This window comes from Budorcas taxicolor, chromosome 18 (genome assembly GCF_023091745.1).
Source record: "Budorcas taxicolor isolate Tak-1 chromosome 18, Takin1.1, whole genome shotgun sequence".
In the NCBI taxonomy this organism is placed as follows: domain Eukaryota; kingdom Metazoa; phylum Chordata; class Mammalia; order Artiodactyla; family Bovidae; genus Budorcas; species Budorcas taxicolor.
The window spans coordinates 66,705,585-66,732,945 of NC_068927.1; the positions used below are offsets into that span (position 1 = coordinate 66,705,585).

A 27,361-nucleotide genomic window follows, 5' to 3' on the forward strand; every position below is an offset into this window, starting at 1 on the left:
TGTTAAGTTAGGCTGTTGACTTGAGATCTTTTTTCTTTTTCACTGAAAGTGTTTATAGCTACATATCTCCCTCTTAACAACTGCACTCACTGCATCCTGTAAGTTTTGGTATTTTGTTTTGTCTTCATTAGAAACAAATCATAGTTTGTTTGATATCTTTTTAAATCTATTGAGATTTAATTTGTGATTTAACCTGTGGTCTGTTTTGGAAAATGTTCCATGTTTACGTGAGAAGAATGTGTATGCTATTGTTGTTGTGTAGAATGTTCTGTACGTATCTGTTAGATACAGTTGGTTTATGTTAAGTCTTCTGTTTCTTTACTTATCCTTGGTCTGGTTGTGTTCTCCATTATTCAGAATGGGATATTGAAGTCTCCGTGTTTTTTTGTAGTGTTGTCTCTTTCTCTCTTCCATTCTTTCATTCTTTGGTTCATGTATTTTGATGTTCTTTCATTATATAGTTGTTTACAATTATATTTTCTTGCTGTATTATAGCTTTTACTTATATAATATTTTTCATTGTTGCTTGTAATCTTTTTTGATTTAAAGTCTGTTTTGTCTGATTTTAATGTGGACAATTTTGTCTGCTCTCTTTGTTAGTATTTGTACAGAGTCTTCTTCCACCTTTTGACTTTTAGACTGTTTGTGTCTTTGTATCTGAAGTGAGTCTCTAGTGGAAAGCATATAGTTGGATCGTGTGTTCTCAATTCTGCTAATCTCTGTCTTTTAATTGAAGAGTTTAGCCATTTACATTTAAAGTGATTGTTGATATGGAGAGACTTCTGTCATTTTGATATTTGATTTCTATGTGTATTCTCATTCTTGCTTTATAGTCTGGTTGATATTTTATAGTGAAACATTTAAATTCATTTTTCATTTCCTTCTGCATACGTTCTCTAGGTATTTATGGCTATCATGGGATTATATTTGATGTCTGTATTAAAGTTTTAATGTTTATATGATTTTATACCAGCCTCACTTCAGCAACAACAGAAATCCTTTACATCTCTGCCATTGCCCCTTTCAAGTGTTTGTGTCACAAAATTACATCTTTATGTGTTGTACATCTGGAAACTTAAAACTGCTAATTCTTTTAAATGTGTTAGTGTCTTAAATTTCTAGGAAGCTATACATGGACTTAGAAACTAAAGTTATAATAATACTAGCCTTTAGGTTAATACTTTTAAAAAACAATCTTCTAAATCATGTAAATACACAATGTAGAGCTATAAAATAATTCTTTTATAACTGCCCATGTATTTACTATTATAAAGCTCTTTATTTCTTCATATGGCTTTGAATTACTGGCTAGTGTTCTTACATTTCACCCTGGAAGTCCTCCTGAAGAATTTCTTACAAAGCAGACCCCGTGGTAACAAACCCCTCCAACTTTTGTATATTGAGACATCTTAATTTCTTCCTTGTTCTTTCGAAGGACAGTTTTGCCGGATACAGGATTCTTACTTGACACTTTTTGTTTCTTTCACACTTGAATATATTGAACCACTGCTTTGTGGCCTCCCAAGTTTCTGATGAGAAATCTGATAATCTTATTGAGAATCGCTTGTATATAACAGGTTGCTTCATACTTGCTATACTTTTTCTTTGGCTTACAAAAGTTTGTTTGCAGTTTCCTCAGTGTGTGTCTGAGTTTATTTTTCTTGGAATTCATTGAACTTCTTGGATGTTTCATCCATTTTGGAACGTCTTCAGCTCTTCAGATACTCTCTTTGATCCTTTATCTCTTGTCTTTCTGGGAATGTCTCAGTGAGTATGTTGGTTCATTAAGTGTATCACAGGTGCCTTAGGCTCTACTCAGTATTGTTCAATCTTTTCTTTCTGTCTGTTTGTTAGACTCAATATTTAACATTATTCTATCTTCAACTTGGCAGATTATTTCTTTTTTCTATATAAATTTTCATTTGAATCATTCCAGTGAGTTTTTCACTTTAGTTAATGAAGTTTTTGCTCCTGAGTTTCCTTGTCATTTCTTTCGCTCTCTTCTTTTTCTGACTGCACTTTGTGGCTTGTGAAATCTTAATTCCCTGACCAGGGATTGAACCTGGGTCCCTGGCAGTGAGAGCCTGGAGTCTTAACTACTGAACCTGTGGGAATTCCCTCTTTTTCATTTCTTTTTAGGTTTTCTTTCTTTGTATTGATAGTTCCATTTTGTTTTTACCTAGTTTTCTTGACTTGCTCTGTATCTTTCTTTTGCTCCTTGAGCTTTTATAAGATAGTTGTTGCAAAGCCTTTGTCCAATAAGTTTTCAGTAGATGTTTTTTTTTTTTTTAACAGATTTTGGAGGGCTTCTAAACATTAGCTACCATCATCAGACTCAGTAGCCTCTTGGCATTGATGTATGGCAATATATGCATGGAGTATTGCCAACATAAGAATTCCACTGACTCTCATTACATAAACACAACTGATTAAGTCAGTGCCTGTGTGACTCAGTGCCTTGCCTTCCCTTTGTCTGTTTCCTAGTTGTTATCTTATGGCTCAAACCTTAGCCTTCTGATCATATAGTTGGTCTTTCAGGTTTTGAACTGAGTCATCTCTTCAGCATAAACTGTCTGGACCCACATGAATTATTTATTTGCATAACTATCCAGTCTGGAATTGACTGTGTCTTTTTCCAGCACCCCATCCCCTCACACAGCCACTCCTCTGGGCCCCTCTTTCAAGGTTTTAACAGTCCAAGATCAGGAGAGAAATAAATTGTTATCCTGGGATTCAGAGGTAGGGAAACATGGCAGACACAGAGGCTCTATTTTCATCTTCAGTTTTTACACTGAAATATTGATCTTCCATGCTGGCATCATTAACAGGCCTTTCTGTATGTTGAATTTCTTTCAGGTGACAAAGGAAAACCCAAGACCAGAGAATCTACCACTTCTGAGCCATCCGTGTTTGAGGGAGCCTCAGTCCAAGAACAGCTAACACAAAGAGTTTCAGAGGACTCCCAGTTGGGCCAAATCAATGATCAAGAAGAGCCATTGGAAAGGCATGAAGGATGCTTGAGACCAGAGATAGAACCCCAGAACGGGAAGCTCCCTGGGAATCCAAGCTGTGTACATGGCAGCTTAGGGACAGCTGGTGGTGTGTGTTCAAGGATCGTAGAGGAGCCAGTCCCTCCAGGGGGTGCTGTCCATGACCATGACTCCTGTGAATCAGTTAAAGATCCCCTGATTCAGGAAGAGGAAAGTCTCTTCAAATGCAATGAGTGTGGGAAAGTTTTTAATAAGAAACGCCTCCTTGCTCGACATGAGAGGATTCATTCTGGAGTGAAGCCCTATGAATGCACTGAGTGTGGGAAAACCTTTAGTAAGAGCACTTATCTCCTTCAACACCACATGGTCCACACCGGAGAGAAGCCCTATAAGTGCATGGAGTGCGGCAAGGCCTTCAACCGCAAGTCGCACCTGACACAACACCAGCGGATTCACAGTGGGGAGAAGCCCTACAAGTGCAGTGAGTGTGGAAAGGCCTTCACCCACCGCTCCACTTTTGTTTTGCATAACAGGAGCCACACTGGAGAAAAACCGTTTGTGTGCAAAGAATGTGGAAAAGCCTTCCGAGATAGGCCGGGTTTCATTCGGCATTACATCATCCACAGTGGCGAGAATCCATATGAGTGCTTCGAGTGTGGCAAGGTCTTCAAACACAGGTCATACCTCATGTGGCACCAGCAGACCCACACTGGGGAGAAGCCCTACGAGTGCAGCGAATGTGGGAAAGCCTTCTGTGAGAGCGCAGCCCTCATTCACCACTACGTCATCCACACCGGGGAGAAGCCCTTCGAGTGCCTCGAGTGCGGGAAGGCCTTCAACCACAGGTCATACCTCAAGAGGCACCAGCGGATCCACACTGGGGAGAAGCCCTATGTGTGCACCGAGTGTGGAAAGGCCTTCACCCACTGTTCCACTTTCATCTTGCATAAAAGAGCCCACACTGGCGAGAAACCTTTTGAGTGCAAAGAATGTGGGAAAGCCTTTAGCAATCGGGCAGACCTCATTCGGCACTTCAGCATCCACACTGGAGAGAAGCCTTATGAATGCACGGAATGTGGGAAGGCCTTCAACCGCAGGTCTGGCCTCACCAGACACCAGCGGATTCACAGTGGAGAGAAGCCCTATGAATGCATGGAGTGTGGGAAAACCTTCTGCTGGAGCACAAACCTCATTCGACACTCCATCATCCACACTGGAGAGAAGCCCTATGAGTGCAGTGAGTGTGGAAAGGCCTTCAGTCGCAGCTCGTCCCTCACTCAGCACCAGAGGGTTCATACTGGGAGAGACCCTGTCAGTGTGACAGAAGTGGGAAGACCCTTTGCAAGTGGGCAAACCTCAGTCAACCTTCAAGAACTCCTATTGGGGAAAGACTTTTTGAGTGTAACCTCTGAGGAAAATCTTTTGCCAGAAGAAACATCTTACTCAGAATCTGATCATTCATACCAAAGAGAAACCCCACAGTTTTCTTCCCTGTGAGAAAAACTATTGCAGGATATTAATTATTGTCTAAAGACTCATATTGGAAATTGACCCAACCTAGAGCCTTATTCTGCACGTGAGAATTCATCAAGGAGAGAGACCCAGTGTTTATGCACTTCCATCTTACTTCTTAGTTTACATTTCACTATTATCTCAGGAATTTTTTTTCAAAAAGGGAGAGACTTAGAAAATGAACTGCAAAAAAGTTCCTTTCAGACTTCCTTGCCAAACTGGCGCTTTGTCATAGATTTCTTAGTTAACTGGTAGGAAGAGGGTTTTGTTTCCATGGTAAAGAACCTATACTATGTGTCTTGTATATACATTCGTTGCTGTCCAGTGTAAGGTGAGTTAGACAGGTCTGGAACCTTTCATCGAACATCTTTGTTCTAAAACACTGTCTCTATTCTTAAGGAGCTTAAATTTTGATTTGAGCCACTAAATACTTTTATATTTAAGGAGCTAAGAATTCACATATGAATGGGCATGTTGTTTTGCACCGTTTAAGACTAGGGTTTATTTTTTAAAGACAAACCTTTTTTATATGGTTTTAAAAGCTAATACGCAGACTTTTTCTTGGTCCTGTACTAATCCTGGTTTACTGATTGTTCTAGTTATATGGTAAGTCTTTTAATTGGGTAAAGTGATTCCTCTTTACCCAGTTCAGTCTTCTTATTTAAAACTTCAGTCATCTTATTTAAAACTGATTTAGCATTCTTATTATTTTGAATTTCCATATAAAGTTATATGTAAGTTTTTACTAGAAAAATTGAATTTTAAAAGAAATGGAGTTAAATTGGCAGAATAATATGTTTAGAGTTAGCATGTTTGCTGTCTTGAGTCTTCCAGTTTATGAATGTATTATGTCTGTATATTTATTTGCTATCTCTTGATTTATTTCATTATTGTTTAATAAGTCTCAATAACAGGTCCTATACAGTTTTTATAAGATTTATGTATAGATGTGGGTTTTTTGTTTGGTTATTTTTAGTAATTATAGATTGCATTGATTTAAAAATTTTCAACTTCCATATAGTCTTTAGTATATATATATTTTTCATATCCTACAATCTTGCTATTTCTTTTGATAGAATGCTTGGGATTTTCTACATAGAAATATCATCTGCAAGTAGAGAAGTTTTATTTATTTCTTCTCATCTATATACCTGTCATTTCCTTTTCTTGTCTCGTTGGACTAGCTAGGACTTCCAATATGATTTTGAATACTGGTAGTGAGAAAACATGTCCTTGGCTGGTTCCTGATATTAGGGGGAAAACATTCAGATTTTCATCATAAACTATGGTGTTAGTTGTAAGGTTTTCTTCATAGAGCTTTCTTTATCAAGCTTAGAAAGTTTCCTATATTTCTAATTGGCTGAGAATTTTTGTTGCTATGAATGAGTATTGAATTTGTCAAATGGTTTTCTTTTAATCAACTGATAGAAACTTGTGTTTTTTTCCTCTGTAGCCTGTTGTTATATGTTACGTTTATTTGAGTTTTGAATGCTGAGCCAGGCTTGTATCCTTGGAATAAGCCCTACTTGGTCATGGAGTACAGTTAATTTTATATATATTACTGTATTTAATATGCTGATATTTTGTTGAGGAAGTTTTCCTTTCATTTTATGAGTGACAGTGGTACGTATTAAGTAGTTTTATTTATTTATTTTTTCTTTCTTTTTCCATTGTCATTGTCTGAGTTTGGTGTCTAGGTGATTCTGGCCTCTTAACATATGTTAAAAGGTGTTCTATTATTCAGAAGACAGTGTATAGTATAGAATTGGTTTGGTGTGTTCTTTTAATAATTGGTAGTATTCTCCAGTGAACCATTTAGTCTTGAAGACTTTCCTTTTGAATGCTTCTTAATTACTTATTTATTTTATTTAATATGTATGGAACTATTCAGTTTCTATTTCATATTGGATATGTTTTTATAGTTTATCTTTTTCTAGAAATTGTCCCGTTTCATCTAAATGTTCTTATTTGTTCAAAGTGTTCCTTTATTATCATTCTGATGGCAGCAGAATCTGTATTTATAACCCATATTTTATTCCTGGTGTTGGAAATGTGTTCTCTTTTATCTTTGTCAGTCTTCTCAGACATTTATCAATTTTTAAAATCATTTACAAAAAAACAGCACTTTATAGCATTCTTTCCTGTCTTTTCCTGATTTCACCGATTTTTTTTTTCCCCTGATCCTTGTTACACCATTTCTTCTATTTGCTTTGGTACTATTTTCCTCTGCAGTTTCTTGAGGCGGGTGCTTAGGTTATTGATTGAGGGTTTTTTTTTTTTTTCACTTTATTAATATAAGCATTAAATTCTATAAATTTCCCTCAGTACTGTTGTAGTTTATTATGTTCTAATTACATTTCATCCAGGTCTAAATATTTCTTTATTCAGGACTGTCTGTGTAACCCATCGATTATTTAGAAGTATGTCATTAAATTTTGCAGTGTTTGGAGTATTTTGTGCTTTCTTCTTGTTTTTGATTTCATTTGTTTTATATTTGATTTGACTATTTAAATTTGTTGTGGTTTGTTTTATGATCCAAGATATAGTCTATCTTGAATGTTCAATAAGGCTGCTGGGAAAGAATGTGTATCCTACTGTCATTGGGTGGAGTTTGTACATGTGTGTTCCTGATCCTGTTCATTGATGATGTTTTTCCGATTTTGTCTGCTGATTTCCTGCCTCGAATTTCTATCGATAGCTGAAAAGGGGGGTGTTGTCCTGCAGTTTAATTCTAGAACTGTCTCTTCCTCCTTGAAGTTCTATCAGTTTTCACTTCTTGCATTTCAAAGCTCTGTTACTTGGTACAGATGCATTTAGGATTGCTATGTTATCCTGCTGTATTGACCCTTTTATCATTATTCTTTGTTTTCTTTTTGCTCCTGTGAAATTTTTTTGCTTTCAAGTATACTTTATCTGATATAGTCACTATTGAGATTTTTGGTTAATGTTTGCATGGTTTATATTTTTCCATAATAATTATATTTTCAACCTTATCTATATTGTTACATTGCAAGTAATGTAATATGTGAAGAGCATATACTTGTGTCATTTTGTAATGTCCATTTTACTGATTTCTTTTTAAAAATTGGTATGTTTAGGTCATTTAAGTTTAAAATAATTATTGATATTTTCAGGGCTTACACTTACATTTTATGATGTTTTTGTTACCTGGTTTTTGTTGCCCTGTTGTTTGGTTTGGGGAGGTACTTTTTATTTGTTTTGCCTTCTTTTGAGTTACTTTAATGTTAGGAATTCCACTTGATATATCTGTGATGTTTTTGAGAATATGTCTTGTTTTTTAGTGGTTGCTTTAGGTATTATATTATACATACATATCAGAGTGTACAGTATCAACACTTTAGCACTTTGACATATAGAGACTTACTTCCATTGGGTACGTTATTCCTCATTCTTTAATATAACTGTCTATAAAGTATTGCCTTTTTGTATGCTGAGCACCATATTGGATTTTTTTTTTTTTTTTGCTTCAGCCGTCAAACCACTTTTGCAAAACTCATAAGAAGCACAGTCTGTTTACTTTTACTCATTACATTGTTCTTTTCTTCCTTCTTAAAATCCCAGGTTTCTTCCATGAACAGTTTTCTTTTTAAATTTTTTACCCCAGGAACACCTGTAGCCTGTCTTTTGTGGTAGGTTTTCTGGTAACAGATGTTTTTGTTTTCCCTCTTCTAAGAATGTCTTTGTTTCTCTTTCATTCCCAAAGGATGGTTTTGTGGGCTATAGGATTCAGGGTCCACAGTGCTTTTCTTTTAGTGCTTGAAAGGCGAGTCATCTCCTTTGTCTTCCATGGTTTCAGATGAGAAATCTGCTGCCATTTGACTCATTATTTCTGTATCTGTACTGTATCCATTTTGTCAAGTACTTTGAATATTTTTTCTTTGTATATAGAGTTCAGAAGCTTGATCATGATGCAACCTGCCATAACATTTGGGGGGCTTATCCTGCCTGGTGTTTGCTTAACTTTTAAAATTTTGTAGTATATGCCATTTTGAAAAATTGGGAAATTTTTAGTTGTGCTTCAACGAGTTTTTTCAGCCCTTCTCTTTCAGGGGCTCTAGTAACATGAATGGTGTGCTCTTGTTCTTGTTCCATAGGACCCTCAGATTTGTACCTTTTGTTTCCCCAGGGTGTTTTTCTCTGTTGCTTATATTAATTTCCATTGAGCTCTCTTTGAGCTCACTGATTCCTTCTCTCTCATGTATAATCTACTATTGAGCCCACCCAGTGAATTTTCATTTTGGTTTTTCAGTTTTTCAGTTGTTTGATTTTCTGTTTTGTTCTTTTATACGTCTTCTCTTTCTTTGCCTAGTTTATGATGCCAAAGAAGGACTCAGAACACAGCAAAACTTGTAGTCCAAAGTCATTGGTCTCTGGTAGTTTATCTTAATTATTAGAAATCCTAAATTACCTGGAGGAATGGAAGACCTGCAGTCTTCTTTGTTGTTATCCATAAATAGTTCTCAAGAAAATAAAACTGGGCGACCTTCACCTTGTTCAGAGTTCTGTTCCCCAGGGGAGATTTGTGTGAGAGTTCATTGCTCAGTAAGACTTGTCACAACCTGAAGAGTAGGGGCTACTCCTCTTGCGCAGTCACTATTCCTCTTTGTGGTTGAACACATTCCCCCAGTTTGCCAACGTGTGTAGGACCTCTGTCTGTCTTTCATGCCTCTGTTTTTGGTCTTTAACTTCTCCCTCTTAATTCCCTTATGTGTTATGTGTCCATAATCTGTACCTGTGTTCCTCACCCCTAGGCACTTCATGGAGAAGGCAATGGCACCCCACTCCAGTGCTCTCGCCTGGAAAATCCTATGGATGGAGGAGCCTGGTAGGTTGCAGTCCATGGGGTCGCTAAGAGTCCGACACAACTGAGCGACCTCACTTTCATGCATTAGAGAAGCAAATGGCAACCCACTCCACTGTTCTTGCCTGGAGAATCCCAGGGACGGGGGAGCCTGGTGGGCTGCCATCTATGGGGTCGCACAGAGTTGGACACGACTGAAACCACTTAGCAGCAGCAGCAGCAGGCACGTTATGCCTCGCTTGTTCATTGAGCTGTGCCCTTGTATTTTCTCTCACAGACACACGCTGTGTGACCGTTCAGTCCCCTACCTGTCCTCGCCCCCCTCCTGTCCCTCTCACACCAGTGACAACTAACGGGGGATTTCTATCACGGTCTCCTGGCTTAAGCAGGTTTTAGAGTTCCCTTCTGTCCTCTTCCCCCTACCTCCCAGCCCCCTTTGGACTGCTGCCCACCTCTCTGACTTCAGTGTCCTTCCCTGGTTTCTCAGTTCTTGCCCTTCTTCAGAGAATCTGTCTTCAGCCCCTGTTTAGTATTAAGCAGTGCGCTTCCCGGGTTCCATCCAAGGCCACTGTTTTCTCACTTGCGATGTGTTCCATGAGTGAGTTAATTCCCATTGAAGGTATTTTACACTCAGTGAGCTACAGAGTTCCCCCAAATCTGTGTCTCCAGTGTGACCACTCTCATGTCTGTTACCCATTGTTCATAATTCCACGCCTTCTGTGTGTCCATACACACTGAGTCTGTGCACGTGTCACTTGGCCAGAATCCGCGCCGTGAGGATGCACCCATAGGAACTGTAAGAGCAAGCCGGCACGTGGTGTTACTGTACATCCGCCACTGGCGTGAATGTTTAAACATGTCAACTCCTAACCTTCCTAGCAAGTTGATGTGGTAGGTAATATTACCCTCATTTTACAATGAAAACCGAGGAATAGAAAGGTTAAGGAATTTGCCCAAAGTTGTACCGTTGTTACAAAGTATGAGGTTAGGGATTGGAGGCCATTTAGGCTGGCTACAGAGTCCATGCCCATATCCCTTCCCCAGATTCCTTCATATAGTGTGAACCCTTGTTTTCCTTGTCACTACTCATTTTTACTAAAATGGATCAAGTAATATGTGTTGATCTCTGACCCCCGTTTCTCATTCTGCAGTACATCTTGGCCACCCTTGCAGTTTGAGTGGGAAACCATATTCAGTCATCAGTGCTTACATCATCTCATAACTTTGTCAAAGATATGGATAATCTCTTGAGTTTGAAGTAGCAGAGAGATCGAAGAAGGCTAAGGTTGATTTGGTTTTGGACACTGTGTTTGAGGTGCCTGAGAAACATCTCAGTGAATCCCGCTGTCTTGTGTCTGGTTGACCAAGCCACCTTACAGCCATTTCTCTTTCATCATCCTCACCTCCAGCCACTGTCCCATTCTGTTCCTTTAACCTTTTCGTTTCTCTCATCAGACACATTAACATTTCTGTTTCCTTCAGTATATGTGTGTGTTAGTGAATGGCCACACACAGCAGTGTATTTTTACATTGATTGCCTCTCTCCCTCACAGAGTGTTTACACAAAGCTGTGTATATAATGGGTACCGTGTATGACATACTGTTGCCCACAAAGAGAAACCACATGCGCTTATATGAACAGAATGGTCAGACTTAAGAGTCATGATGAATGACTGTTGAAAGTCCTCAAGATTATCCAAGTTATGATTACTAGGAAAACATCAAAGAACTCAGCATATTATCATGCTTAACATTGATGTTTTATGACAGCAAAAGATGACAAAGTGATCTCAGACAAGGGGAAAGGTACAAGGGTTGGAGTCCAGAGGAAGCCAGGAACAAGCTTTAGGAGTTCTAGTGAAGTTGCTGTCATGTCCGACTCTGTGATCCCATTGACTGCAGGCTACCAGGCTCCTCCATCCATGGAATTTTCCAGGCAAGAGTACTGGAGTGGGTGGCCATTTCCTCCTCCAGGGGATCTTCTGAGCCAGGGATCAAACCCAGGTCTCCCTCATTGCAGGCAGATGCTTTACCGTCTGAGCCACCAGGGAAGCCTTGGAGTTCTGAGCACTTAGATTAAGTTGTGTCAGTGAATTTCAACAGCATGTGTGAAATGGCTCCTAGGGGAGCTCATTAGAACCTCAGAGCCCAGTATTTTTATTGGGCACTCTGCTTGGAAAATAACATTTTTGACCTTCAGAAGCATAGCAGGTCAGCAGCAAAATACAGAGACAGTACCTATACTGAGCCATTCATCCTTTCTGGGCATGACAGCAAACATCCCAAAGTCTAAGTCCCTAAGCTTTAGCCAAGGGCAAACTGAAGTTCGAAGGATAGACCGCATGTTAACTCACTTTCACAGTGACTTAAATGGTACCAAAATAGGGAAGAAGTTCAAATTTCTTTAACAAATACTAAGCAAATACAGTTTGCTATGACAAAAATAAGTCATAGCTTTGAGGTGAAGGTTTAAATATATATAAATCATTGTAACAATAGTTATATCACAGCAGAAATTCTTAGACGTGTTCAGGATTTAATGACAAAATATACAGACTATCTGGTGAGAAAGAATCATGCCTCTCAATAAATCTTGTATCTATTTAGACACATTGCTAAGTGATTTGACTTGCAAATATTCCCTGTATTGGCCTCTATTTCTACAGAGATGTTAACAACCATGTTAATGCCATGTATTTCCATTGCACATATGTCAACAGTTTCTCCTTTATTCTTTCTTCCTACTGTTGAAACTTGTAGCCTTTGACTTCAAGAAAGAGAAGGTTAACGAATATGGGGTCATAATTCCTGCGTTGTTAAATGTGCATCACTAGAGATTAAAGACTGTTGTTGCAGGCTTAGTCAAGTTCATGGACCTGTCTGTGAGTTTTACTGAGATGGTCATGGGAGTGTTTTTTTCAGCTGGGAGGGCCCTCTACAGAGGCGTGATACTGGAGACCTATGTGAATCTGGTCTCTGGTTGTACATGCCGCTCCCCTTTGTAATCAGGGTCTGACCCATAGACCACCTTTCCTGTCTCAGATGTGGGATGCCCCACGGCCTCTGGGGTCAGTGACATCATCCTTGAAGTTTGATGGTTAAAGATTGGTAATCTGTTCACAGGTATGTTACATACCTGACAGTTGAATAGTCTAAGCTAAATTATAAATGGGTAACTTACTTTGCCTTCCTCGAAGCAGTGTCAAGAGCATAGGCCTCTAATCAGATCACCTCATTATACTTATGTCCTTGTTCTAACCAGATGGATGGCTTGAAGGAAATTTCTGTCTACTGTGATTTTTTAATTTGGAGATCCATGTTTTAAGCATATACTTGTTTTTGTTTCCCCTCTGCCTATTTTCTGGTCTCTACGTCTCTCTTGATTGTTTGACTGCTGGGCCCCAGCAGCTTCCTGGATGTTAGTTCCCAGACCAGGGATCAAACCTGGACCCTCTGCACTGAGAGCACAGAGCCCTAACCATTAAACCACCGGAGGATTCCAAGACTGCCCCTCTCAGGGCTAGCCAGTTCTTAGAGGTAACAGACTACTCTTAGGGGCTATTCCTTTCATCTGTAAATCAAACAACCCCAAACCCCTAATAGAAACCCCTTCTCTTTCTGACTCTTACACTTCAATAGACTATACTCATCCCCTAACGGCCTGTGCCAGGCAAATAAGGACGGCCTCCATGCTCCAAGGCCTGACAGTATTCAGACTGGCCAATACCAAGCCGTTCACCTGCCTTGCCTCGCCTTTCCTGTCGAAAACAAGCTCTGGATCGCCCTTTGTTTGCTTCTCTCCCCTGAGCCGTCCCGATCTTCCCCCTTGGGCCTTTTGCGATGTTCCCCGTCTCAAGTTTTTAGGGATCTGTGGAGCATAAATTTGCCGCCTTGTGTCAGTTATTACCATTTCTGTGTATCTTACTGTGGTAGATTAAACAGTTCCTGGGTATATTTCTAGAACACGCACGAAACATGTTACAACTTCCTCGTAAGGGCCTAGAAGGCTCTACACAGGGAGCCTGAAAGTGATACTGGGGATGAACAGAAAGCAGCAGATGACAGAACTCCAGGGTCAGGAGCCCAGTGTGACATTCCTTTGTGGTTTGCACGGAAGAAAACTACGTTACCCAGAAGTGTGAGCGCCGCGTGTTCGCGCCGGTACTGGGCCAATGACGGCGGAGGACGGGGGCGGGAGTTCCGGGCCTTTACTGCCTGTGCGTCAGCAGTCGGGGCCCAGCGCGTGCCTGGGGCTGCAAGGACTGCGAAGCCGGCGCGGCCGCGTTTCCCCGGCAGGCGCTGGGAAGGCCGGCGAGGAAGCTGCATCTCAGCTCCGCGTCGGTCAGTGTACGAGCCTGACACGCGCCCCGGGTCCTCCGCCCCGGGGGTGACTCCTGAGCGCTCGCCGGGGTCCCGATCCGTCCCCGCAGCTCTGACGCGATAGCCTGGGCCTCTGCGCCTGGGCCACTGAGGCTCGGAGAGCGACGGTCCGCCTCGGCTGGCCCGCCCTAGGCAGGATTCGGGCGGCGGGCGGCGAACCCTGGAGCCGCCTCTTGGCCCCACGCCCTCCACAAGGCCCCGCGATGGCGGCGGCGTGGATGGAGCCGACGCGGGTGAGTGGACGGCGTTTTTAGCACTGCTGGTTCGGAGAGGACTCCTGGGCGAAGAGGAGGCTACGTAGCCATCGGGTTGCTCACTGTGCTTGTTGTTGATTTGCAACAACCGGCTTGTCATTTATCCTCAGTCTTAGCACCTTGCCGGGTCTCGGTCAGGTGTGTCATCATTGCGTGAAGGATAAATGAGGCTTTTGAGGTAGAAATTGCTAGGCAGTCAGTGTAGAACTCTGAGACCTGGGTCTCGTTTTCAATAAACATCTCGCAACCCACTCCAGTACTCTTGCCTAGAAAATCCCATGGACGGAGGAGCGTTGTCCATGGGGTCGCAGAGTCGAACATGACTGAGCGACTTCACTTTCACTTTCCGTTAGCCTAAAGCTTAAATCCTTTGTCCGGAATTCCTGGAATATGTCCTTAGGTTGATAAATTATCAGCACTCAGATCCAGGGAAGTAATTAACTTCTGTTCCATATGCCTGAGAGCAAAACAACTGGTGATCATTAATCTTAAACCCATACATCTGATCCACTGTAAAATGGCCAGGAGGCATGAAAAAGGGTGGCGACTTAATCCGAGGAGCAAGAGAAGCCATAAAGATGTTAAACATTTTGACCTTTAAACTGACTGGTCACAAAAAACGTATTTTAAGGACAGGAGCTAACCAAAAATGTACAGATAAAGCACTCAGTTCAGTTCAGTCGTGCAGTCCTGTCTGACTCTGCAACCCGGTGAACTGCAGTACACCAGGCTTCCCTATCCATCACCAACTCCCCGGGCTTGCCCAAACTCATGTTATGGTGATGCCATCCAAACATCTCATACTCTGTTGTCCCCTCCTCCTCCTGCCCTCCGTCTTCCCCAGCATCAGGGTCTTTTCCAATGAGTCAGTTCTTGGCATCAGTCGGCCAGAGTATTGGTGTTTCAGCTTCAGCATCAGTCCTTCCAGTGAACACCCAGGACTGATCTCCTTTAGGATGGACTGGTTGGATCTCCTTGCAGGGTGACACTATACAGCCTTGACGTACTCCTTTTCCTATTTGGATCCAGTCTGTTGTTCCATGTTCAGTTCTAACTGTTGCTTCCTGACCTGCATACAGGTTTCTCAAGAGCTAAGTCTCTGGTATGGGACCACCTCATATACAAAATTAAATTTGTTTTAATTTTAGGTACTTTACTAAATTTTGAGGTACTTTAAAGTTCAAAGAATGTGTATCTTATATGTGGCTGACCATCATCAGTTCAGTTCAGTTGCTCAGTTGTGTCCAACTTTTTTCGACTCCATGAACCGCAGCACGCCAGGCCTCCCTGTCCATCACCAACTCCCGGAGTTTACCCAAACTCATGTCCATTGATTGGTGATGCCATCTAACCATCTCAACCTCTGTTGTCCCATTCTCCTCCTGCCTTCAATCTTTCCCAACATCAGGGTCTTTTCAAATGAGTCAGCTCTTAGTATCAGGTGGCCAAAATACTAGAGTTTCAGCTTCAGCATCAGTCCTTCCAATGAACACCCAGGACTGATCTTTAGGATGGACTGGTTAGATGTCCTTGCAGTTCAAGGGACTCTCAAGAGTCTTCTCCAACACCACAGTTCAAAAACGTCAATTCTTTTTCACTCAGCTTTTTTTATAGTCCGACTCTCACATCTGTACACAAATACTGGAAAAACCATAGCTCTGGTTAGGCAGACCTTTGTCGGCAAAGTAATGTCTCTGTTTTTTAATATGCTGTCCAGATTGATCATAGCTTTTCTTCCAAGGAGCAAGCATCTTTTAATTTTATGGTTGTAGTCACCATCTGCAGTTATTTTGGAGGCCCCCAAAATAAAGTCTGTCACAGTTTCCCCATCTATTTGCCATGAAGTATTGGGACTGGATGCCATCCGTGATCTTAGTTTTTTGCCAGCTTTTTAGTCTCCTCTCTCACTTTCGTCACGAGGCTCTTTAGTTCCTCTTCGTTTCTGCCATTAGAGTGATGTCATCTGTGTATCTGAGGTTATTGATATTTCTCCCAGCAATCTTGACCTAGGTTGTGCTTCGCCCAGCCCGGCATTTCACATGATGTACTCTGCATATAAGTATTTAACCGCATATTTAAGTATTTAACTGTATAATTAACAGTATACTGCCTTGACATACTCCTTTCCCAATTCGGAACCAGTCTGTTGTTCCATGTCCAGTTCAAACTGTTGATTCTTGACCTACATACAGATTTATCAGGAGCCAATAAGTTGGTCTGGTAGTCCCTTCTTTTTAATAATTTTCCACAGTTTATTGTGATCCACACAGTCAAAGGCTTTGGCATAGTCAATAAAGCAGAAGTAGATGTTTTTATAGAACTCTGTTGCTTTTTCTATGATCCAGTGGCTGTTGACAGTTTGATCTCTGGTTCCTCTGCATTTTCTAAATTCAGTTTGAATATCTGGAATTTCTCGGTTCATGTACTGTTGAAGCCTAGGTTGGAGAACTTTGGGCATTACTTTGCTAACGTGTGAGATGAATGCAGTTGTGCAGTAGTTTGAACATTCTTTGGCATTGCCATTCTTTAGGTTTGGAATGAAAACTGACCTTTTCCAGTCCTGTGGCCACTGCTGAGTTTTCCAAATTTGCTGACATATTGAGTGCAGCACTTTCACAGCATTGAAAGCACGAATGGCACATCATTCTATCACCTCCACTAGCTTTGTTCGTAGTGATGCTTCCTAAGGTGCGCTTGACTTCACTCTCCAGGATGTCTGGCTCTAGGTGAGTGATCACACCATCGTGGTTATCTGGGTCATTAAGATCTCTGTTGTATAGTTCGTCTATATTCTCGCTACCTCTTAATATCCTCTGCTTCTATTAGGTCCATACTGTTTATGTCCTTTATTGTGCCCATCTTTGCATTAAATGTCCCCTTGGTATTTCTCATTTTCTTGAAGAGATCTCTAGTGTTTCCCATTCTATTGGTTTCCTCTATTTCTTTGCATTGATCACTGAGGAAGGCTTTCTTCTCTCTCCTTGCTATTCTTTGAAACTCTGTATTTAAATGGATATATCTTTCCTTTTCTCCTTTGCCTTTCATTTCTCTTCTTTTCTCAGCTATTTGTAAGGCCTCCTCAGACAGCCATTTTGCCTTTTTGCATTTTTGTCTTTCTTGGGGATGGTCTTGATCACTGCTCCTGTACAATGTCACGAACTTCCATCCATAGTTTTTCAGACACTCTGTCTATGAGATCTAATTTCTTGGATCTGTTTGTCACTTCCACTGTATAATCGTAAGGGATTTGATTTAGGTCATACCTGAATGGTCTAGTGGTTTTCCCTACTTCCTTCAATTTAAGTCTGAATTTGGCAATAAGGAGTCATGATCTGAGCCACAGTCAGCTCCAGGTCTTGTTTTTGCTGACTGAATAGAGCTTCTCCATCTTCGGCTGCAAAGAATATAGTCAAAGTGATTTCGATATAGACCATCTGGTGATGTCCATGTGTAGAGTCTTCTCTTGTGTTGTTGGAAAAGGGTGTTTACCATGACCAGTGCGTTCTCTTGGCAAAACTCTATTAGCCTTTGGCCTGCTTCATTCTGTACTCCAAGGCCAAACTTGCCTGTTACTCCAAGTATCTCTTGACTTCCTACTTGCATTCCAGTCCCCCGTGATGAAAAGGACATCTTTTTTGGTGTTAGTTCTAGAAGGTCTTGTAGGTCTTCATAGAACCGTTCAACTTCAGCTTCTTCGGCATTAGTGGTTGGGGTATAGACTTGCATTACTATGATAGTGAATGGTTTGCCTTGGAAACAGATCATTCTGTCGTTTTTGAGATGCACCCATGTGCTGAATTTTGGACTCTTGTTGACTATGAGGGCTACTCCATTTCTTCTAAAGGGATTCTTTTCCCAGAGTAGTAGATATAATAGTCATCTGACTTAAGTTCACCCAAATCAGTCCATTTCAGTTCACTGATTCCTAAAATGTCGATGTTCATTCTTGCTGTCTCTTTGGCCACTTCCAATTTGCCTTGATTCATGGACCTAACATTCTAGGTTCCTATGCAATGTTGCTCTTTACAGCCTCAGACTTTACTTCCATCACCACTCATCCACGGCTGGTCCTTGTTTTTGCTTTCACTCAGCCTCTTCATTCTTTCTGGAGTTTTTTTCTCCATTCTTCTCCAGTAGCATATTGGGCACCTACCACCTTGGGGGCTTCACCTTTCAGTGTCATATCTTTTTGCCTTTTCATACTGTTTATGGGGTTCTCAAGGCAAGAATACTGAAGTGGTTTGCCATTCCCTTCTCCAGTGGGCCACGTTTCGTCAGAACTCTCCACCATGACCCATCCATCTTGGGTGGCCCTACCCGGCATGGCTCATAGTTTCAAGGAGTTAAACACGGCTGTGGTCCATGTGATCAGTTTGATTAGTTTTCTGTGATTCAGTGCGGTGGCTTTTCTCGTTTTGGAGCACAGGCTCAGTGGTTGTGGTGCACGGGCTTAGTGGCTCCAAGGCATGAAGGGATCTTCCGAGGCAGGGATCAAACCCATGTCCCTTGCATTGCAAGGTGGATTCTTAACCACTGGACCCTCAGGGAGGCCCTATTGCAGCTCTTAAGTAGTAGAAACTAACATACGTTAGGTCCCACCACAGCCTGCACGTTCACTCTCTCCTCTGTGAACTGTGCGTGGGGTGCCTGGAGATGATACCCATAAAGTAAATTTTGCACGCCAGGCAGGCTTCTTTCTGGTAGACAGTTTTGGCATGAGCCAGGAACATAGCATTTCAGGGGGTGGAAGTGTGTGGACCAAAAGAAAAGCATACTGGTTGTTCCGGAAGCCCCCAGAGGGCCTGTACAATTGCCAGAATCCCTCCCACTCCCCCATCTGCTGAGACATGTGAGAAAGATATGATCTTTTCTGTCAAAGGAGAAGTTACAAGAAATAGAAAGCGGTTCATTCTTAGGATACTTGAACAGAAAGGTAGAAAGTGAAGTCGCTCAGTCATGTCCGACTCTTTGCGACCCCATGGACACCAGGCTCCTCCGTCCATGGGATTTTCTAGGCAAGAGTACTGGAGTGGGTTGCCATTTCCTTCTCCAGGGAACTTCCTGACCCAGGGATCGAACCCAGGTCTCCCACATTGTAGACAGACGCTTTACCATCTGAGCCGCCAGGGAAGTAAGATTCCTAAAATGGCAGCTAGTTGCCAATCCTTTGTTCTTTTCACTTCCTCATTCTCCTTCCTCACAGGGCATTTTGGCGGGCTGATTTCACGGGCTTTATCCTGGACGTGAGAAAAGAACTAAAAGGGTGGGGAAAATCGTTACTATAAATCATCCAATCAAAAACTTAGATGGCCTCCAGGAAGATTGTAACTGTGTCACTCTCAGCCTGTGAGCAGCTGGAGGAGGGAACCTACATTTTAGGAATAAAATCAGCGGGTTTCCCACTCTGCGCTTGCTCCCAGACCTTTGCAGAAGTAAAGACCGCCTCATGGAGCCATCTTCGGTTGTCTGTCTTACTCCCGCAATACTGTTTGAGAGCATTTCCAGCAGGAGTGTCCTGGGAGGGCCAGACAGTGCACTCATTTGCTGGAGGCTCCATCCTGGTCAGCCAGGACAGACAGCCCATCTGAGGCCTGACTAGAGCCTGCATGGTCCTCAGCAGCTCCTGGTCCCTGGTCCCGAGGCATTTCCTCCAGGACATGTGTGGTCAGGTCTCAGGTAGAGATGAACAGGGATGGCTCCTGTGAATTCTCCCTGGGAGTCTCCAGGATTCAGACAGCAACGGGAGCCCATCCAGGCCCATCCACTTCCATGCAGGTATCACCGCCTCGGGTGACGCTCCTGTGAGGTGGGCGATGATGAGTCTGCTCTTCTGCCCACGTCTGCAGAACTACTTTCAGCGGTGGCTGAAGTGAATATAACTTCGAAGTTTACTTGAAACATCTCACGTCTTCGTTAACTGGGGTTTTACTTTGCCAGTGGGTCAAGAGAACCTGGGTATAAATCCCGCCTCTGATCTCAGCTTATGTAAATTCTGGGTGAGCTCGTTGAGCTCCCTGGGCCTCAGATCCCATTACTAACATGAATTTGATGGCAGCACCGACCCCATGGGCTCTGGCCAGTCACCCACTTTTTCTGCTATAAATATTTTTTCTTTTGTTCTCATAAATATTATCATTCAATGAGAGTCTTTGTATTGACTCAGAAATTATTCAAGGTTCAGAGAAAGTAAGCGAGGCCCCCAAGTTCGTTCCACAGGCAAGTGTTGATTTAGGACTTTGAATTCAGACCTCAGAAATGGGGCTTCAGAGCTGGGGACTTTCAGGCACTTTAACAAAACATGCAAAGTGCTCCCCATGAGGAGGCACGCAGTGGGGGCCGTTGGGTCCGGCGTGCTGTCTCTGTGACTATCATTGGTGTTGGGATGTCATGTACATTTTCACCCTTTTTCTTTCTCATGTTTCTGACATCGTCAGGCCCTTACCTTCTGTGCCCCACAGCCCCTGCAGATGGTGCTGACCTCGTGTCATTCTCTGTTGGCTCCCACACGGGAGGCTTCCGTCTCCTCGTGGCTGTGGTCACCCCTGGGTGGTTGCCGCCTCCTTGCGTCCCGCACTGAGCTCAGCCCGCAGGAGGTGTCCGGTCTCTGCGTCTTCGCCGTGGAGAGGAATGGGCTCTGATCCCACCGAGAGCCCCAAGACCAACCCTGCTGCCTCTGTTGACTTTCCAGGTGCCTGTTACTTATGAGGACGTGGCTGTGACCTTCACCCAGGAGGAGTGGGGGCATCTGGGCCCCATCCAGAGGATGCTGTACTGGGAGGTGATGCTGGAGACCTGCAGGCTCCTGGTGTCTCTGGGTAAGGCCCCCACTCTGCTTCTCTTCTCCCTCTGGCTCCAGGTCCAGCGGGCTGAGAAGGCCTCTGCGGCCCAGCCGTTCTCCTCCCCGAGAGCTGCAGCTGCTTTCTGTTCTCACCCCTTCCTGCCTGGGCCCCGTAGGCCTCACTGAGGGAGGGTTGGAGCAGAAGCCTAGTTTGCCTTTGGTCACAGCCGAAGGAGAAGGGTGTGTCGGGACGGCATGGGGGCATCTCACAGAACCCGGAGGTCGGAATCCCCGCTGGGCTCCCTGCGGGGCTGATGCGGTGACTTAGAGAAGCGTGCTCTGCCCCGGCTTCTGGGGCTCCCGTTCTGCCTCTCTGTGGGTCTGCCGTGTCGCTTTCTTTTTGCAGCGCTTCCTTTTTCTTTTGCTGCTGCAGCTACTTTGCAGAAGGAAGTGAGTCCCCAAGTGCTTGCTGTCTGACGCCCGCACCGCCCTCCCCTCTGTTTCCTTCTGGGTGTCTGTCTTGTGCCCCTGTTCATGCTCTCCTCATGTCATCGTCCCCCACACTATCCTCAGAGGGTAAGGGAAGGAGGGTTGTTGGCATGAGTCCCTCAGAAAGCTTGACCCACTCAAAAGGCACACATCTTGATCGTGAGAAGCTCTCCTTTGCGTTTTTTGGTGGCACGAGTCCTTTCTTTGGTGAAATCTTGACAAGAGTGATACTTGATGTTTGTACAAATGTCTCTATTTGATCCAATCATGGGGTGGGATTCCCACCCCAGGTTTTTATTTTTAGTAGTTTGTGAAAGGCTGAATTCAGGTGTCCCCAGGTCTGCCCCTCCCTCCGGCCCCGTTTCCTGAGCTCTGACTCGCCTGCTCGTGTCGCCCTCTCCCCACCACAGCCGCTTGTCTGAGGCTGCTGGCCTCACACCCACTGTTTGCCGTTCCCCTCTCACTGGAGCTCTTGGGAGACCAGGTCTGGTGCTGGGCCCCTGGCAGCTAATCCCTGCCCTGCTGCCCTGTCCACGAGCGGTGTGTCCCCGGGCAGGTGACTGGACCCCGCCGTGGGCCCATTATCGCATAGGCTGTGTCTCCTGAAGTCATCCAGCGTCTCCCTCGCGTGGCCGGCGGTCCGGAGGGTGAGTGTGCGCGGGGTCAGCCGTTGCGGACCCTGCTGCTGCCGCTGCCGTCAGTGCCGTCATCACCCTCCTTGTCATGGCCACATGCTCGGCCTCAGCGTTTCCTGAAACAGTGTGGGGTGGCTTTGTACGTAAGTAGGCCGGGTGCCAGGGCTGAGCAGACCTTGGTCTTCACCTTGGCTCAGCCACTCATTGTGTCACGGCTGCAGTGGGTCATGACATTTCACCTGCCTGAGCCCCCGTTTCTTTACCTGTAAAGTGGTGCTTATTGCAGTATGTACTTCACGTGGGTGCTGCAAGGAAATCCTGCAATAGAATTTTTCATGCAGAGTCCACAAGGACGGTCAAAATAGTACTTTGCTTAGGACCTTTTTAGGACACAGATCCGTGCAGACATTTACCTTGTTCTTGAATGAACAGACTCAATATTTTAGGTGTGTATGTCGTTTCTTGTCTAAATTAGTTCTTAAACTTAATTCATTTTTTTAAAATGCATTTAAGTTAAATTGCTTGGCATAGTCCCTGGAATATGGTTATACCTGTAAATAATGTTTTTTTAAGACTTTTTAAAGTTCAGTTTTAGGTTCACAAAATTGAGAGGGAGTACAGAGACTTCCCACAGTCTGCTCCCTGCACAGGTGCATTGGTGGTGGTTTAGACCCTCAGCCGTGTCCGACTCTCTGTGACCCCATGGACTGTAGCCCGTCAGGCTCCTCTGTCCATGGGATCCTCCAGGCAAGAATACTGGAGTGGGTTGCCATTTCCTCCTCCAAGGGATCATTGCCCCCTTCATTATCTGTGTTCTCCCTACATGGTACATTCGTTACAGCTGATGTATCTACATTAACACATAATGACATAAAGTCCATAGTGTGCATTAGGGTTTGCTCTTGGTAGTCAATGAGTTTGGACGGATGACATGTATCCATCATAGTATCGTACAGATTATTTCTGTGGCCCTAAAAGTCTTCTCTGTTCACCCCCAACCCTCACCAGCCACTGACCTTTTTTGACTGTCTTCATTTGTATTTTCCAGAATGTCATATAGCAGTAATCTTATAGTACTTAGGCTTTTCAGGTTGGCCTCTTTCACTCAGTAATGGGCATCTGTTTCTTCAGGTCCTTTCATGGCTTTTTGATGCTGAATAATATTGTCTGGACGTGCCATAGTTCATCCACTTACCCACTGAAGAAATCTGAAGTGAAAGTGAAAGTCGCTCAGTCATGTCCAACTCTTTGCGACCCCATGGACTGTCCACGGAACTCTCCAGGCCAGAATACTGGAGTGGGTAGCCTTTCCCTTCTCCAGGGGATCTTCCCAACCCAGGGATCGAACCCAGGTCTCCTGCACTGCAGGTGGATTCTTTACCAGCTGAGCCACAGGGAAGCACATCTAAGTTGCTTCCAAATTTTGGCGGTTATGAGAACAGCTGCTGTAAATGTCCATGTGCAGGCATGATGTTTGTAGGCGGACGTAAGTTTTCAGGACCTTTGGGTAAAGAGTGAGGACTGTGACTGATGGGTCCTGTGGTGAAGGTATGCTTAGTTTTTTGAGAGCCCACCATACTTCAGAATGGTGGCGCCGTTTACATCCCCACCAGCGTGAGTGAGGGCTCCTGGCGCTCAGCGTCCTCCACAGCGTTTGGTGCTATCAGCGCTCCTGTTTTATCCCTTCCCATAGGTGTGCACTGCTGTCCAGTTTTAATTTGCGTTTCCCTGGTAACAGGCTAAAGGTAATCAGTCCTGAGTATTCATTGGAAGGACTGATGCTGAAGCTCCAAAACTTTGGCCACCTGATGTGAAGAAGCAACTCATAGGAAAAGACCCTGATGCTGGGAAAGATTGAAGGCAGGAGGAGAAGGGGACGACAGAGGATGAGATGGTTGGATGGCATCACCAAGTCGATGGACAAGAGTTTGAGCAAGCTCTGGGAGTTGTTGACGGACAGGGAAGCTTGGTGTGCTGCAGTCCGTGGGGTCACAAAGAGTCGGACACAACTGAGCGACTTAACTGATGACAGTCTGTGGAGGGTCTTTTCATATGCTTATTTGCCATCTGTATATTGTCTTTGGTGAGATGTCTTTTAAGGTCTTTGCTCTTGCCTTTGGGGAGGTGTCTGATAAGGTATTTGGCTCATTTTAAAATGGGGTTTTCTTACTGTCTAATTTTAAGAAATATTTGTATTTTTGGACAACTGTCCTTTATCAGGTATGTCTTTGGCAAATATTTTCTGCTATCTGTGTGTGGCTTGTCCTCTCATATCTTTTGGCAGAGCAGAAGTTTACAATTTTTATGAAGTGCAGCTTATCAATCATTTCCTTCATGGGTTATGCCTTTGGTATTACATCTAGGAAGGTATCACGTACCTGTAGTCGCCTAGGTTTTCTCCTGTAATATCTTACAGGAGTTTTACGGGTTTGTGTTACATTTAGACCTGTGATCCACTTTGAGTTAATTTTTGTGAAGGGGATAAGGTCTCTGTCGAAATACTACTTTTTCACATGTGGATGTTCTGTTGTTCCGCCGTTTGTGGAAGAGACTAGCTTTGCTCTGTCGTATTGCTTTTGCACCTTTGTCAACAATCAGTTGAGTGTCTTATGTGAGTCCGTTTCTGAGCTTTCAGTGCTATCCCATTTATCTTTCACCAGTTTCACACTGTGCATTACTGTAATTTTATTGTAAGTCTTGAGGCTGGATAGCATCCGTTCTCACGTCCAGTCTGCTAATAAGTTCATCAAAGGCATTCATCAGTGGTGTTTGATCTGTAGCATTTCTTTTCGCTTCTTAACTAGGATTTCCTTCTGTCTGCTTACATTGCCCGTCTGTTTCTGGATGCTGTCTGCTTTGTTCATTAAAGCCCTTAGCGTATTAATCATAGCCATTTAAAATCCCCTATCTGATAATTGCAGTATCCCTGGCCTGTCAGGTTCCAGTGCTTGTGCTGCCTCTTCAGATCATGTCCTTTGACTTTAGCACGGCTCATCAGTTCTTCCTGACAGCTGCACGTGACGTGGAGATGACTCTCGGGCCTGCCTGTTACTGAGTCCCACTTGCCTTCTTTTGCTCTCAGAGCGGTCTGCTCTGAACCTGCAGCAGCCCTTCAGTTATAATTCAGGTTTCCTCACCTGGCGCTGCTCCCCGTGGCAGCCGCTGCTCACTGTTCTCTGCTCACGTGACTCACTGTATTCCCTCTGTCTCCAGTCTTGGGGACAGAAGTCTACGCTGTTCCCTCGCTTCTGTTATTGACCCAGGATGACTCAATTTTTCTGTCTGTTCAGCTTTCCGCTGGTTGTTAAGATGGATTGAAGACTTGGAAGCTCCTTACAGGCATGACTGGAAATAGGAAGTCCACTAAACATGACTTTTGACTTACCTTTAGGGTTAAAGAAATGCCATGGCAACATGGCAGATGAAGCTCCTAGACTCAGAAGCCTCAGTGCAGTGAAATCTTCTCAGGAAGTGACATTTGAGCTGAGACCCAAAGAATGAATAGCAAGCTAGCTGGAGCAAACTGGGAAAAAACAGCCTTCCAGCTGGCAGGGCAGCACATGCAAAGGCCCTGAGGTCACAGGGGGCATGGCTCCTGACAGCCAAACGCAGGCTCCTTAACTTGCATTGCCCTGTCCCTGAGCACGTAAGCAGATGGGACGGACGAGCATCTGCTGAGTCCTGGCTCTGCTTTAGGGTCTGCAGCTGTACTTTCTGTGTGGGTCCCGGTACCTCTGCCAGCGACTTACCTGCGTCCCTGACCCCTCATTTGTTGATGTGTGTTTGGCTGCACATGGCAGACCAGCTTCAAGCAGTCTGTGCCCCGAAGGAAATGTATCATGTTGTCCAAGAAGCTCAGAGGTGATGCTGGCTCCCAGGCGGGGGGTGCCAACTCAGGTGTCTGTTTCTCCACATCCTTGGTCAGGCCAGTCGCCTCACAGACATCGCAAGATGCTTCCCGAGGGCGGGAGCAGGTGACGTGGGTCACCCGTGGACCTTAGCTGCTGTCTGTGGAGCGATGGAGACCAGGCTCCATAGCCTGCCAGGTTGGCCGCCAGCACCCGGGGAGCATTTAAGTCCACTGGTACTTGGACCTTTCCCCACAGACTTTGTCTGACCTGTTCTGTGCTGGTAACAGGACACCCTGAGTGTTCCTGGTGTGCAGGGAGGTAGTGGAGGACCCTGACTCCACTGAATTAGGTAAAGTCATCAGGAAATAGTCTGAGCGGTGTGGGGTTCTGGGGATGGAGATCAGGGAGGGGTCCTGTCCGTGCAGCTGGCAGTCACATCTGCCGTCTTTGGGGAGTGAGGGTGGTGTTCTCACATGTTTCCCAGGCGCAGGGTTCTGTTTGCCTGGAGGGGAGCAGCCACATGTTGGGGTGTCTTCCAAACCCTGCAGTCCTGCTCTCGATTGAGACGCTTCTTTCTTCCTCCCACATATTCCCCACATTCTCTTTTCTTCTCTGTGAACAGGATGTCCTTTGCCTGAGCCAGAGCTGATCTCCCCAGCGGAGCCCGGCCCTGAGTCACAGACATCAAGGAGAGGGCCCACCCCCGGCTCCTGCTCGGGTGAGTACCCACAGCTGGCCGGGGGGTCACAGCAACATGCACACCTCACGGAGGCTGTGGCCCGTCTGCTATGTGAGAATGTTCCTGCCGTGGCTGCTCTTGGCATGGGGGTCCCTGCAGCCTTTGAACCCATGCTTGCCCTGCCCTGTGACGCTGCTGGGAGGCGTGGGGTGTGTCAGGTAAGTTCAGGCTCTCGGCTCCATGAGCTTGGGCTTAAAGACTAGGTGTAACACAGCACACAGCCTTGTGGTCCAAGGATGTTCCATGGTCTTTGTATGTGAGTTTGGCCAAGGTAAACCTAGCTGCTCGAACAGGCATATTCCCGAATCTCCATGGCACAATGTATGGAAAAGTGTTCTTCTTGAGCCAAGGACCACGTGGGTCCGTGGGGATGTGTCAGCAGGCAGCTTTTCAGGGACCCGGCTGCCTCCTGTCGTTCGTGTGGGCCCGCCAGGGTTCCTGGCGTCCTCCAGCTGGCAGAGGGGAGACAGAAGAAGGGAAAGTGTCACAGCCACTCCCAACACGGTGTTTTCCCTCACATTCCGCTGACTCGAGACTTGGCCTTGTCATCTGGTACCCGGGGCTGGGAAGAGAGGCTGTGTGTCCACGGAGAGGAAGGACGTGGTTTGGTGAGCGTGGTTGGTTACACTGTCCGGTCCTGGAAAATTGCAGTTGTCCTGGTTTCTGCCTCATTGGGTGGTTAGAGAATGTAATAGATTGTGTGTGAACTTGCTCCTCACTGGGCCTGACCGTAGAGTGGCTCCGCAGACGTGAGCTGTTGGTGTCATGGGACTAGTGCCTGCACGTCAGGGCAGTGTCTCGCGGTTCCTCCTGGGTAGCGGGGGCTGTGCTCACCTTGTCCGCCACCGTCACTGCCCGCACCGAGCGGACAGATGCACCCCCTTGCTCTCGCCTTCTGTCCTCTTTGCCTA

The 27,361-nt window shown here is 44.6% G+C and overlaps 1 protein-coding gene across 1 annotated transcript in view; it reads left to right on the forward strand.

The window, feature by feature from the left end:
- LOC128062818 (zinc finger protein 850-like) overlaps positions 1 to 27,361 on the forward strand; it is a 782,010-nt gene that overhangs the window by 746,958 nt on the left and 7,691 nt on the right. The window contains exon 9 of the mRNA XM_052655254.1: positions 3,372 to 4,307. Within this exon, the coding sequence (XP_052511214.1) occupies positions 3,372 to 4,307 (936 nt within the window). The remainder of the gene's footprint in view (positions 1 to 3,371; positions 4,308 to 27,361) is intronic.